We start from the raw sequence: 13,092 nt of genomic DNA, 5'->3' as shown, positions 1-13,092 counted from the left end.
TACCGTGTTTATGTAAGATTTAACCATTTATTTGGTAACAATCAGTGAGTGAAAAGGTAATGACATAGAACGGGTAAGTACAGAAAGGCTTGTCACACTGCATGTAAAATCTATAAGGCATGCAAAAATTGCATAGGGCTGGAATGGCATACAGTACTACCAACACGTTGTCAGTCAGACGTTGAGTCTATCCTTCTTTTTTTATCCCTTTTGAGTGAGAGTGGCACGGGGGAACAGAGAAAAGTTAAACAAAGCACGGCAGAACACATGGTGAATTTGAACACAAGTGACAATCTCACCAAGGAGTATGCAATGATAAAACAATCAGGGTGTACATAAAATAGCAGCATCATACACAAAAGAAGAGAAAAGGATGGCATAACTCCCTCACAAACAGAGGAAGATGGTTACAGTTAACGCTTCAATGATAAGAGGAAAACGTATACATATGCACATAACAGAAGAGCACTGCAAATACAGCTATAATGCTGAAACATTCTGGATAATAATAACACATTCATTAACATACACCGGAAAAAGCTTCTTCTCTCACCCAACAATGCCCTCTGTCTGCTACAGTGGTAATTACAGCCTCGGAACAAGCATACTCAACTGCTCAGGGCAGTGTGATCGGGTTTCCTCATTTATCCTAGCCTCACGGCGGCCATTTTTGCTCCTACGTCATGTAGGAGCATATGGGCCGCTGTGTGAATATGGTCAATTATCAACACCGGCATTCCAGATATCCATAACATCATATATTTCTTCATATATAAACATATTCCATACGTCCATTCAGTGCTTTTCCCCCTCCATACACAGTAAAATCCTCTGTGTTAGTTTGTCCACTTGCAACTCTGTGAGTGTACAAATGCAACCAAATGGACCCATAAGGGTTTTACTGTGCATCAACGGAGCACTTATTCAGCCTTAAGGGTAGGTAGGGGTGGGACCATAGCTCAATGGGCGGGATGTGGCGATGATGCACTGCAAGCTCCTTCTGCCTGATGCTGTGTCTCATGCATTTCAGAGTCTGGACTTGTCTCTTCAGAGCTGGAGGGAAAGGGAACGTAGAGTCCTAGAACCTCCTGCACCTTGACAGGCAGCTCCTGGGAACAACACAGAAAAGAGAGTGAAGGGTGAATGTGGGACATGTGATAGAGACGAAGGAAAAGCAACAAAAGGGGCGGTCATAGCTGAATGGGTGGAGAGGCCGTCTGGGAATCAGAAGGGCACCCTACGTCTATGTGTCGAAGTGTCCCTGAACAAGACATTTAACCCCTAACTGCTCCCGGAGCTGTATTAATAGCGCCCACTGCTCCTAATAGTTAGGATAGGCTAAATGCCTATGAGGACACATCTCATGTCTGTGCAAATGTACTGTGATAAAAATACCCCCCTTTCCCTTTCCCCAACAGACAGGCAGCAATAGATAGAATATTGTCACTGTCGGGTGGAAACCTTGTATGCCCAAAACCATTACCTTTCAGGAAATGGAAAACGGAGCCTGTGTTCCAATGGATTAACTGTAATTTTTCCCTCTTGTTAAAAAGGAGTTGTTCAACTAAATACAAACATTTTCGACAAAACCTAAAAAATCTCCATGAATTCAAGGCTTCATGGGGTGTGTAATTGATAGAAAATAAGTAATTCTTTGGGTGAACTACTCCTTTCATTATTTTTTTACCCACTTAAAATTTAATTGCACAATTTTCTTTTACAGTTACATTGTTGTCAGTGTCACACATCACATCTATCCACACAGTCAAGTTACATCCAACCTTATTAACCAACATTATAGGTGATCAAGGAGCCACACTTTTTTATGACTGTTGGTAGGGCATTCCACATTTTGGTGGCATAGCAGTAGAACTAATTTAACCCCTTGTTTGAGACGAATCTGGGTTGAACGAGATTGGTGGAACTCGCTCTGGCGTTGTGCCTGTGTGCGTCTTTAACGTTATTGAAGTAGTTTGACAGGTACATGGGTGTCTCTGTGGTGTTGCGTATCTTGAAGACCAGGCCCATTGCAAGTTGCTGTACTCCGTCCTCTACCCTGAGCCATCGCACCCTAGCATAATGAGCAGGGGTTAAGTGAGTTATAGCTACTAGCTGCCAGTAGTTCTTTAACCAAGTATACTGTATTCTTTGCATTGTCCTGTCAGGTTTCCCAAGTACAGTACAATACATACGTATCTTAGATATTTCATATCCCATCTTAGTATCTTTATTCAACACATACATTATCGCAATATCTTTAAATTTTCTTACAGTTCAAGAATATACAGTATGTTCATGGTCTGCATCTATGTGCCTACACAACCTCCTGCAACATCATTGGAAAACATCTAATATTCTTATAACATTATTCTGTGCACTCACTGCACCGTATTTTACCTACATGTACCATTCTGCATGGTATGAATAAGTTTCACCTTAAGCTAACTTATTTTTAATATATAGAGTACAGGTTCCTCTGCATGCCATCAAACCATTTTTTATTTTCATACAAAAATAAATCATGCTTCTCCAGAACATATTTCTCATATCTCTGCAGTCTCAATGATTCTCAAACCTGATTTATGCAACATGAAGATATTCTTTGAGACTTGGCAATTCTTTGTCTTTGGGGAGCTGCAAGGTTGCATATCTAATGCTAGGTGTCTTAACCCCCATATGTATGGGAGGCCAATGAATTCAAACGCCTGGCCAAGATAGACACCACCACATAACCAACCCCTCACGCGATCCAGTCAGCAGCGCGTGCCAACGTAAACAAACCTATTACTGCCACAAAAATACAGCAAATACAATGAACATAATTTATCTGCTGAGTCAATCACCTTGAGAATAAAAATGTGTTCTCCACTGCAATTTTCTATTGTTGGTGGTGCAGCTTCCCTTTTGTATGTATCACTGATTGGGCCTTTAACATTTAAACAGTGTTAAGAATACGATAAAGAGAAAGATGCTTAGAAGTAACTAGTTTGGCGTGAGGGGAGATTCTTTCTCTGCTGTATGTTTCTCCAAAGTACTATCCAAGGAGAAAAAACATTAAAAAGTCCATGTACACTCTCAGAGTACAACCTACTGTCTAGTTTGTATAAGAAAGCTTGTTGGTCAATTCCTACCTTACAGGTGACCAGCTGTAGGTAGATGGCCTCTCCTCCAATGAGTACAGTCTGCAGATCCAGCTTCATTGTCAGTTCATTTATGTGCTGTTAATGGGAAATTATAAAAGGTGTTCAGTGATTAAAGCTGAGGAAATCTTTACTTGTTTGCAAGGTGGATGAGTCCGGAGGGGCTCGTCTTATGGCACAAGGGCACCTTTTATATGATTCAGCAAATTCCATTTAAGGGGCATGAGCCCTAGGTTGAATTTGTAGTTTGTTTTCCAGTTTGTTAAAAAAGACTAAAAACTACAGTAGTGTAGAATTATGGCAGGCTAGTAAGAAAAGTAAGCTGCAGTTAATAAAATTAATAATGGGTGTGTTAGATCTACTGTAGGTATGCCACTGTGCAAGCATAGACAGTAGTGAACAGTGTTGTCAATGCACATTGGCACACATAATGGCACATTATTGATTTGTTAATTCATTTATTTTGATGATGATGACATTTATCAAATGGTCTGGCTGGCCGGGAATCAAACTGTTGACTCGCTGATCAGAGCATTGCGCCCATGTGGTATGTCCTACATTGGATCTCACACATGCTGCTGCTGGCAAAGGTTTTCCTCTACCACCCCAGCCTCCAACTTTCTAGTTCCGAGTCTTGCATGGCTCAAAAGTTTAACTGTAAAGTTAAATTGAAATTACATTTTTAGAAACTTTCAGTTTAACTCTTTCAGTGCCAAGAGTATTTTCATAAAGTACTCCCCCAGTGCCAGCAATTTGCGGGGTTTTTTTTGTTGTAATTTTGTAATTTTTCATTCAAATAAATGATCTGATTGGGTTTTTAAACCCATAATACAGTTCTACCAGTAGAGAGCAACAAATCGACACATTGATGACCTCGCTGGCTCACTCACCCCCTCCCAAACAGGCTCACGTCATATCCGGTCATAACCGGATGTTGACATTTTCGACAATCGTTGCTCGGGCTAAATTACGATGCGATACACGACTACGATGACTGATCGTCACCCAGACCAAAGAGAGTAGACGTGGACCTCTCCGTTCGCTTTTTATACCGTGTGAAAAACCGTGACTTTCCCTATTCTGGCCGAAAATCACCGGAGAAAAACAACGTGACCCGGAAATGAATCTTTTTTTTTTACATCCGGCTCCGGGTGAGTCTGAAGGAGTCAGGAAGCGAAAGTGATCATGAAAAATATACAGAATAGCGCGATCACAGTCAAAAGTAAAAACTCGGGATTTCTCGTGCTGGCACTGAGGGTACTCGGGAAAAACTCGGGATATCTCGGGGCGTGGCACTGAGAGAGTTAACTTAGAGCCAATGTTTTGTATGACTGTCCAGTAAAACAGAAATTCAGTGTTCTCTTGAGTTTAAATGAATTCAATGTCTTGCTTTGGGCCCGCTCTTGTATACCCATGGGGGGTTTCCGCATTGCGTTCCCTGATTTAGCTTAGCACGCTGCTTGGCTAATTCAGGGAACATCTAAAGAGCAGAGCCTAAGTATAACACTGGATTTCATTTGTTGCAATAAATGGTTAAATCTAATCTATGACGTGGGTGTTCCTGTCTTCCTCTGAATACAAAATAACTCAAAGTAAACACCCACCCATCATCACAGACACACCTTCAAAATGGTATTGAAATCGTGATCAGATCCAATCAACTCCCCTCGCTGAGATATCAGAATGGAACAGGCTATCAGCAGGTGAAAGTTCTCACAGGGCAGGCGGGTCCACATCACCTGAGGCACAAAAGAGCATGTTTAGCTATTTGATGAATGACGACAGAGGCTGTATGCAACAGAGATTACACAGTGAAATCCTAAATGATCCTTACTGGGCCATTTAGTGGACCCTTTTGGTGGACACAAATGGACCTTTCCGAGTCCATTTAGTTCAATTTGTAGCCTCTCAGAGTTAAACTTTACTCTGAATAGAGGACTTTACTGTCTATAGATTTATGGCTGCAGCATGCTTTTTGCTAAACCAAAGTTTTGATGACATAAGAACAGAATTACATAATTGTGGAGAAAACGATGGCTATGTTCTTTTCACCACTTCTTGCACCTTAGCGATATTTTAACTAGCCAAACATCACCGCAGAGACACCAACGCAAACTTTGCGTGTGATTGGTCAGAAATTCAAGGTGCGGATCCAGGTGTCAAAAATGTACATTCCAGCTAACTAATGTTCAGCATTCCACAATGGAAACGAGTCCCCAGGACTTTTTTGTGTTATCCTTTTAGCCTTAATGTCTGACTGTACCTCGTGCTGTTTACATTTCTGACTGATAAAGTATTCAACGAATCAAATTCATTTGTTGAAGTATGCTGCTAGCCTTTAAAGTGCTTCAGAACATGTTCAAGTAGGCGTTGTAATCTCACCTCCCACAGAATAAGAATGTCTTCAAAGGAAAACTCTCTCTTGAACCAGATCAATAACCAACGGAAACAGAAGCAAAGAGAGCCGCTGTCCTGGGAGTCTGATGGGGGCAGAAGGACAAAACTATTACTTTTCTGATTTCAACAGACAGATACAAAATGGCAAGACGATCACAAAAAGGCCACAGACAACAAGCTTTGCCTGCACTGTGAAATATGACGTTCCATTGACTGTAACTCTGAGAGTGTACATTTGTAACCAAATGGAGCCAGACGGGTCCATTTGGTTACATTTGTACAATCTCAAGGTCTTTACACACCGGGAACATTTATTTTGTGTGATGAATTCTGATTCATTTAAACTGCTGTTTGTGTCAGGAGGCACATCCACACAGAATATTAAGTGGTGATAAAGCCACATAATTATTTTTCAAAAAAAGAATAAAAGCATCAAACTGTACGAATGAAGCATCACCAAATTACTTGTTTGATAAATATTAGCGACGCATTTTCAGATTGTTTATTCATCACACTCCCGGCGTGTAAGTAACTTCAGAGTTACAAATGGATGAATTAAGTGTTTTACTGTGACTGAGGTTGACCAAATGAACGCTGAGACAAAAATATCCATGTTGGATAACGTGGTAACAAAATAAATAATCTTGAATTGAGCTCACCTTAAATGGAGTAATAATTGCAGGATACTAGACTGAACTAAAATGAACATCGGTCTGTCTGTGATAATGTAGTATGGGACAACTTAATATATTGTATTTTCTCACACACCCAGGTAATCACACAGTTCTGGGTCCAGAGCTTTCAGCAAGATGCTAAGCTGAAGGAGCTGCTTTTTCATGGCCTCCTGAGACTCTTCAAAGTTATTACGCTGTGGAGAGGTTGAAAGAGAGACACGTACATCATACAGTGACCTGTGGTGGTCAGTAGTGTGAACACTTAAGTTAGTAGCATATCACATTACTTCACTTCACCTTTACACCTAGCACACTGCTCAGTGTGTAAAAATAAACTATGAACAACATCAGATATGGCCGACAAAAGGAATAAACCCTGGACCGTAGTTTAGTGTGAGATATTCAACTAAAAATGATGTTAAAGGGATAGTTCACCCAAATAATTACTTTTTTTCTATCGATTAGTCACCCCATGGAGACTTGAATTCATAGATATTTTTTTTTTTTTGTTGCTTTGCAAAGCCAATAATTTGTTGACCAGCGGACCGGTACACGGCGGTTCCGGTAGGAGACACAAAGGAGACTCTTTGTGTCTCCTACCGGAACCCCTGCCGATCATCAAATTATTGGCTTAAGAATGTGACAAAAACTAAAAAATATCCATTAATTCAAGTCTCCATGGGGTGACTAATCGATAGAAAAAAAGTCATTTTGGGGGTGAACTATCCCTTTAAAGGGGGTGTAATTGATATTTGTAATTGATATTTGTAAATAAGTGCTAAATAGCAATATATTCTGATAATAATCATTGCTATAGAATGTTTGTTCAGTAACATCTTCAGTGAAAATAAAATACATTTTCACGTCTGCTCTCGGGATACCAATTTTATCCAATCAGGAGAAAGAACTCATACAGCATACAGGATAATCAAGTAAAACTGTAACTAGAAGTGATGAAACAAAAAACATTAGCAGACAAATTTGCAAGTGTAACACTATAAAAGTTAAGCTCATAAATGATCTTTGTGGGGTTCTCTCTCCTGATTGGATAAAATTGGTCCCGAACAGAAAAATCATGTTATGTTTAGTAAAGAGCTAGAGAGACGGGGAGACTGTTGTTACTGAAATAACACTCTATATCAGTGATTACTATTGGAATATAGAGCTTTCTTTTTTTTTACCAAAACATATGACTTAAACGCCCTTTAACAATTGGTGCATTTACGCCCCCATTCAATGTGAAACAGCAATACCATATCTCACTGACGGACATCCTCGTCAGTCAAAAGTGTAAATCACTGATGAGATTTTAGCTTTGTTACGACTAACCACGAGATTCATGAAGCCAGTCAGGCACCAGAAGGACTCCACCTCATTCTGAGTAACAAATAGGAGGGGTGCCAGGAGGTCACTCATTCCCTGGACATAGCCTGGAAATTACAGGAGACAAAAGAAGACAGTCACAGAAAGGCAGCATCTGTGTGTGACATTCACTTACTGTGTGGTAACAATAATACCAATAAACTGTATTCATATAGTAGTAGTTAAAGAGTAAATAGCAAGTAGTATAGTTCAGCAAAACATATGAAATAATACAATTATAGACAAAACACTATACCGTAATTATAAGACTTAACATGCATAAAATAAAGCAATAAACACAATCACAGCACCTATTAATTACAATAGTCTATAAAATGGGTTTTGAGAGGTGATTTAAGACAGAACTGATATTGCTACACTAATCCGCAGGTAGGCTGTTCCAGAGTCTAAGGGCCCTTATGGTAAAGGCTATGTGTACAATTTAGACTGGAAGATCATAAAAGTGCGATTATGAAATGAAAAGAGTTGACTTACCAAGATCAAAGTTGTACATGCAATAGGTCATCAGAACATCATTGAGGAGAGTCAGTCCTGGGTTATCGTTCCCAGAGAAGAAGGCGTTGTGTCTGTCTGTCCTACTCACATCTCTCTCTGTCACATAATATCAAAGGTAGAAATTTAACAACACATGAATGTTCAAACCAGGAAGCTGACCAATAAGGAGGCACATGCATGTTTTTTATAGACAGTAGTCCTGACCAATGAGGCTTCGGTATCCTCTGAGGAGGGAGTTTCTCATCTCCTGCTCTTCGCTAACTGACTTCCACTGCACCTTCATTCGGAAGTATTCATCCCTGAGGAGACAAGAAAGGCAGGAAAATAAACAACTACCGTGTGATACAGTATAACAGCTATCATACCGGGTGAAAGAAGTGTACTGTGATAAAATACTGACGTCTTAACCCTCAGAATGGCCTCCCTTTCCTTGAAAGTGCTGTTCCATGGATAAAAGCCCAGGAGAAACTTCCACACATCTTTCCTTAGGTTTGGCGTGATACCCTGGAGGTGATGTCAAAGGAACATGATATCAAAACAAAAGAGTAGATGGCATGAGATAACTTCTATGGGAGAGAGGTGATATAACATTTACAATCCTACCCCTCGGAACACTAGTTCTTTGATTCTCTCTGGGTGCTGCACACGGCCTTCGGCATCCAGAAACTCCTCCCATTGCTCCATTGGTCGCCCGCGCGTCACCTCCGGTCTGGGACCAAGCTCCGCCCCCTGGACGAGACAAACAAACACATTTTGTTTATGGTATAATACTGTATATAATCATGTAATCTCCATATCTGGTATAGTCACATGAGAATAGATAAATAGCTCTGTAATCTGTAAATTATCCTTTTGGATTCTTACACAAGTGATGAGTTCAAATCCAGGCTCTTCATCCAGTGAGGGCTGCACACTGGGGTCCTGATTACGAGGGTGGTGGTGGTGGTGGTTGGAGGAGTCTGGAGGACGAAGGGCCCCCCGAAAGAAATTGGTGACTTTGGAGAATCCACCAAAGGTAGTGGCATAGGGGTCTTGGATAAATCTCTATACCAGCCAGAGAAAAGAATTACAAAGAAACAGATTAAAATGTGCCATCTTCTCCCCTACCTCCTTTCTTTGAAGACAATATTTTCAATTAGGGATACAAAAACAAACACACACACAAACAAAAATGAATAACAACACCTGTACCGAGACTAGATCAGCGCCGCCATCATCAAAGAGCTGTAGCTCATCAAACGACTGGGAGAGGGCGCCTGAGTCATGGGGATAGGCAAGGAAGACCCTCCCATCAAGTGGCGACCTAAGGATCACAGAAATACATTATACATACACATAGAAACTGCACCAAAAAAATGTAGACGACAAAACATTAACAATCATGTGATAGTGTTCCAATCATGTGATGCGTCAAGAGGGACACATCAGCACTGCATAGAAGTTGTCTAGCCATCTGGCATATGATGTATATATATATAGACCCCAAAATAAAAGAAAAAAGCTTACGGAGACAGGATGATATAACGCTGCAGGGCTCTTAGCAGCTCCCTGGTTCCGCCTCTGTGGAAATGCAGAGGAGGGAGTGGGTGACCCCCCCTACTGGTCAAGACCAGGAAGTTTCTCCCCAAGGTGAACCGTGACCTCCTAAGAGAGTACAGCTCGGTGACGGGCAGCGAGAATGACCACTCACCTGGGAGACATTTAGTTTGTACAGAGATAACCACCATTATTTGCTTTATGTATTGTTGCTGGCTTCCTAAATCAAAACATAACTTTCATCTTAAAATCTGATGAGCATAGTCTGTCTGATTGATATTTTATAGCTTCCCATAGTAGACTGAAAAACAATCCTTCCGCACACGTGATAGTAGCTATTTGTGAAAATATCTGAAAACATACCTGTGTCTTTGGCTGGGACACGTTCTCTATCTCCTCTCTTCACCGTGCTGATGACTGCCCAGTCTGGTTCATACCCAGGGTCAAAGTTGGTATCCTCCTCCCCTCCTTCTCCATCCTGAAGGGTACAGAGTTGGTACTGTATGTGTGAATATGTTTGACTCAAAAAAGAGGTATTTCTGCCCGCCCCCCATGAGCATCAAACAGACGTCTGCTTACCTTTTTTGTGTAGAATACAGCGGGGGCACTTCGACCTGCATCTTCTAGGGGGCTCCACTCTAAAGCTGGCTCCCCACCCTAAAGACAAATATTTTGTCCAATTAGCCCAACTGAAAAAACTAATATTTTCAAGGTACAGTATGTCTGCTGTATTAGACAGTACAGTGGAGCGAGGAATGCTGACCGTTCACATCCCCTCTTCTAAAGACCACCCTCTAGTAAGATATGCCCCCCCACCTTCTTTAACTGCTACTATCCCCTCCTGTTTTACCACTGTTCTGTTTTGCCACTATTATCTCTGGGGACACAGTACAAACAAGTGCAAAGGGGAATGTAGCATATATATCTCCTTCTGTGCATACATTAAACAACAAGCACAATAGTTCATATTTAAGTCTTTAGACATATCCATAGCCTTTATTGTATTATACAGACTGACTGTGATTCCCATTCACCATTGCACATACTGGCACACCAAGTGTGCATTCACTGTATCCAGAGTTCTACTGCATGGTTCAGTTTATCACTACTACTACTCAGAGTTCTACTGCATGGTTCAGTTTATCACTACTACTACTCAGAGTTCTACTGCATGGTTCAGTTTATCACTACTACTACTCAGAGTTCTACTGCATGGTTCAGTTTATCACTACTACTACTCAGAGTTCTACTGCATGGTTCAGTTTATCACTACTACTACTCAGAGTTCTACTGCATGGTTCAGTTTACTACTACTACTACTACTACTACTACTACTACTACTACTACTACTACTACTACCACACACACACACACACACACACACACACACACACACACACACACACACACACACACACACACACACACACACACACACACACACACACACACACACACACACACACACACACACACACACACACACACACACACACACACACACACACACACACACACACCCACACCCCCCCCCCCCTTAGGTTGTACTACAAGAATTGTCCCGCCTGCAATGCTGATATAGCTGTTTTGTATGTGCATGTGACACTAAGTTTCTACGTTTATCATTATCTATACATTCATAATTTACAGTATACATTTTAAATATATATATTTTCACTATTCACTGTAATGCACCAATCTCAGAGACAAATTCCTGTACTATGTGCAAACATACCTAGCAAATAAAATAATTCTGTTTCTCACTAGTTTCACTGGTTCTTACCCGCTCCACAATGCGGATGAACCCAGGGATGCTTGTGTCCTGGTTATTCCTCTTGGCGTTGGTGTGGAGGTACACTCCTTCCTTCTCAAATATCAGCTGAGGAGAAACAAAGTCCCACTTAAATGTAAAACAGCGGTATCCATTAGAAATGGTAAATTCACATTCATGGTGGCCCGTTTCATTTCCAGTTACACTAGATTCCTGTGGAAGGAACAGGTGGGGCTAGTGGGGCTTTGTGCTAAAGTGTGTCTATGATGGTAATGACACTGGCATGTGTTATATATAGCAATGATTCTCTGTGGCAGCAGTTTCAGGTGGGAACTTGAATTCTGCAATGACTTGATACAGTATATTAAATGAATACACATTGATCTACTGTGTGATCAATTGGTCAAGTTGGTTGTGGGGTATTCAACCTCAAAACAGGGCCTCAAAAGCAGGGCATCAACAAGATTTGTTTCTTTTTTATTGCAAGAAATTGACAGAAAGTAGCACAAAATATGTCTATGGTGCATTTTTATAAAAACAAAAACTTGACATATACAAAGAGGATAATTCAAGCTTTCCATACAGCTGCAATATTGGTGAGTTTAATGTCGTTTAATACAATCAGACTTTTCTGTTTGGATTAATGGACTGTCAAGGGTTGGTATTGCAACTCTAGATGCCAGATAGCATTATCATCTGAGTTGCTTGCTAGTTAGACCTTATTGTCGAATGTTTAAGCATGTTCTAATCATGTATACTTTACTTTACTTAAAAACATTTTCCTAATATTAAATGTTTTAACATTTAGTTAAAAAAAAGCCAATTTAACACCGAGGTGCCCACCTATCCTGTTGCTCAGTTGCGGCTACCCCTAAAGTTATCTCCAAACGTCAGTCACATGAAAGTGAGTCACCTGAGTCATGCCACCTGGCCTGCGTGGGGATTTACCATTGCAGTGTTTAGAACACCAGCAAGCCAAACCAGCCATATGTAACGACATATCTGAGGGATCATTATTTATTTTTCGGGCATTAAGTAACAAATAGACGAATGCGTATAATCATGATCAAGTGGACAGTTTGTGTTTCAGGGCAGTCGCTCAGGACAAGATGCGATCGGACTGATGGTACACAGCAATGGTGGTTCCATTATCCGTACTATTATTAGGCTAAGATCTGGTGTTTATATATGGATACACATCACAGTGAACGTTATGTAATACCAACTGTCCAAATCGAATTTCCAGCATATTCTGAGAGATGTACCCGTGACTGTTTTTGCTAATCTAGCGTTAAGCTAGTTTACAGTGTGTACATGTTAGCTCGGCTAGTTCCGTTGGTCTATTAAACACATTAAATGACTTTGAAGCGGCGTTGACATGACCACCTAAAAGCTAGCAACGGGTGCTATCAAAGTTGACAACTCTTTTAAAGAATAAAAGCTGCCAATATGATAAATATTTCGACAACATAGTTAGGTACCTTGGGGCAGTCTACCTTTGGCTCCATTCTTCTGTGGTCTCTGCTATCTGTCGATTTTTCCAAAACAAAAGTAACGTCATAACGGTCACACTTCCTCCCCGAGCGAAGCTCCGCCCCCAGAGATGCCCCGCCCCCCCCCAGTGAGGAACATCAGTCACATGTTGTTGTTGACCCTATGGTTACAAGCAGTGGTGGAAGAAGTACTCACTTTTTTT

The 13,092-nt window shown here is 40.9% G+C and overlaps 1 protein-coding gene across 4 annotated transcripts; it reads right to left on the bottom strand.

Annotated features, from left to right (window-relative positions):
- On the bottom strand, window positions 1-12,979 carry tbc1d17 (TBC1 domain family, member 17). Of its 4 annotated transcripts, none has more exons than XM_080447666.1 (17): window positions 12,878-12,979; window positions 11,409-11,504; window positions 10,205-10,282; window positions 9,989-10,103; window positions 9,596-9,779; window positions 9,275-9,392; window positions 8,954-9,133; window positions 8,693-8,818; window positions 8,490-8,593; window positions 8,294-8,388; window positions 8,069-8,185; window positions 7,541-7,641; window positions 6,306-6,405; window positions 5,523-5,620; window positions 4,763-4,879; window positions 3,132-3,218; window positions 1-1,109 (listed from the first exon to the last, which is right to left on the bottom strand). In XM_080447666.1, the coding sequence occupies exons 1-17, from the start codon at window positions 12,902-12,904 to the stop codon at window positions 960-962; spliced, it is 1,893 nt and encodes a 630-aa protein (XP_080303792.1). In that variant the 5' UTR covers window positions 12,905-12,979; the 3' UTR covers window positions 1-959. The 4 variants fall into 4 exon arrangements, 3 of the variants coding, with proteins under 3 accessions (XP_080303792.1, XP_080303793.1, XP_080303794.1); XM_080447667.1 differs by having other exon boundaries at window positions 9,281-9,392; XM_080447668.1 differs by having other exon boundaries at window positions 12,893-12,931.
- Between the last annotated feature and the right edge of the window lie 113 nt (window positions 12,980-13,092).

Source organism: Gymnoscopelus braueri (assembly GCF_963280865.1).
Source record: "Gymnoscopelus braueri genome assembly, chromosome: 13".
NCBI classification, from domain to species: Eukaryota; Metazoa; Chordata; class Actinopteri; order Myctophiformes; family Myctophidae; genus Gymnoscopelus; species Gymnoscopelus braueri.
This window is presented reverse-complemented; position numbering and strand designations above follow the sequence as displayed.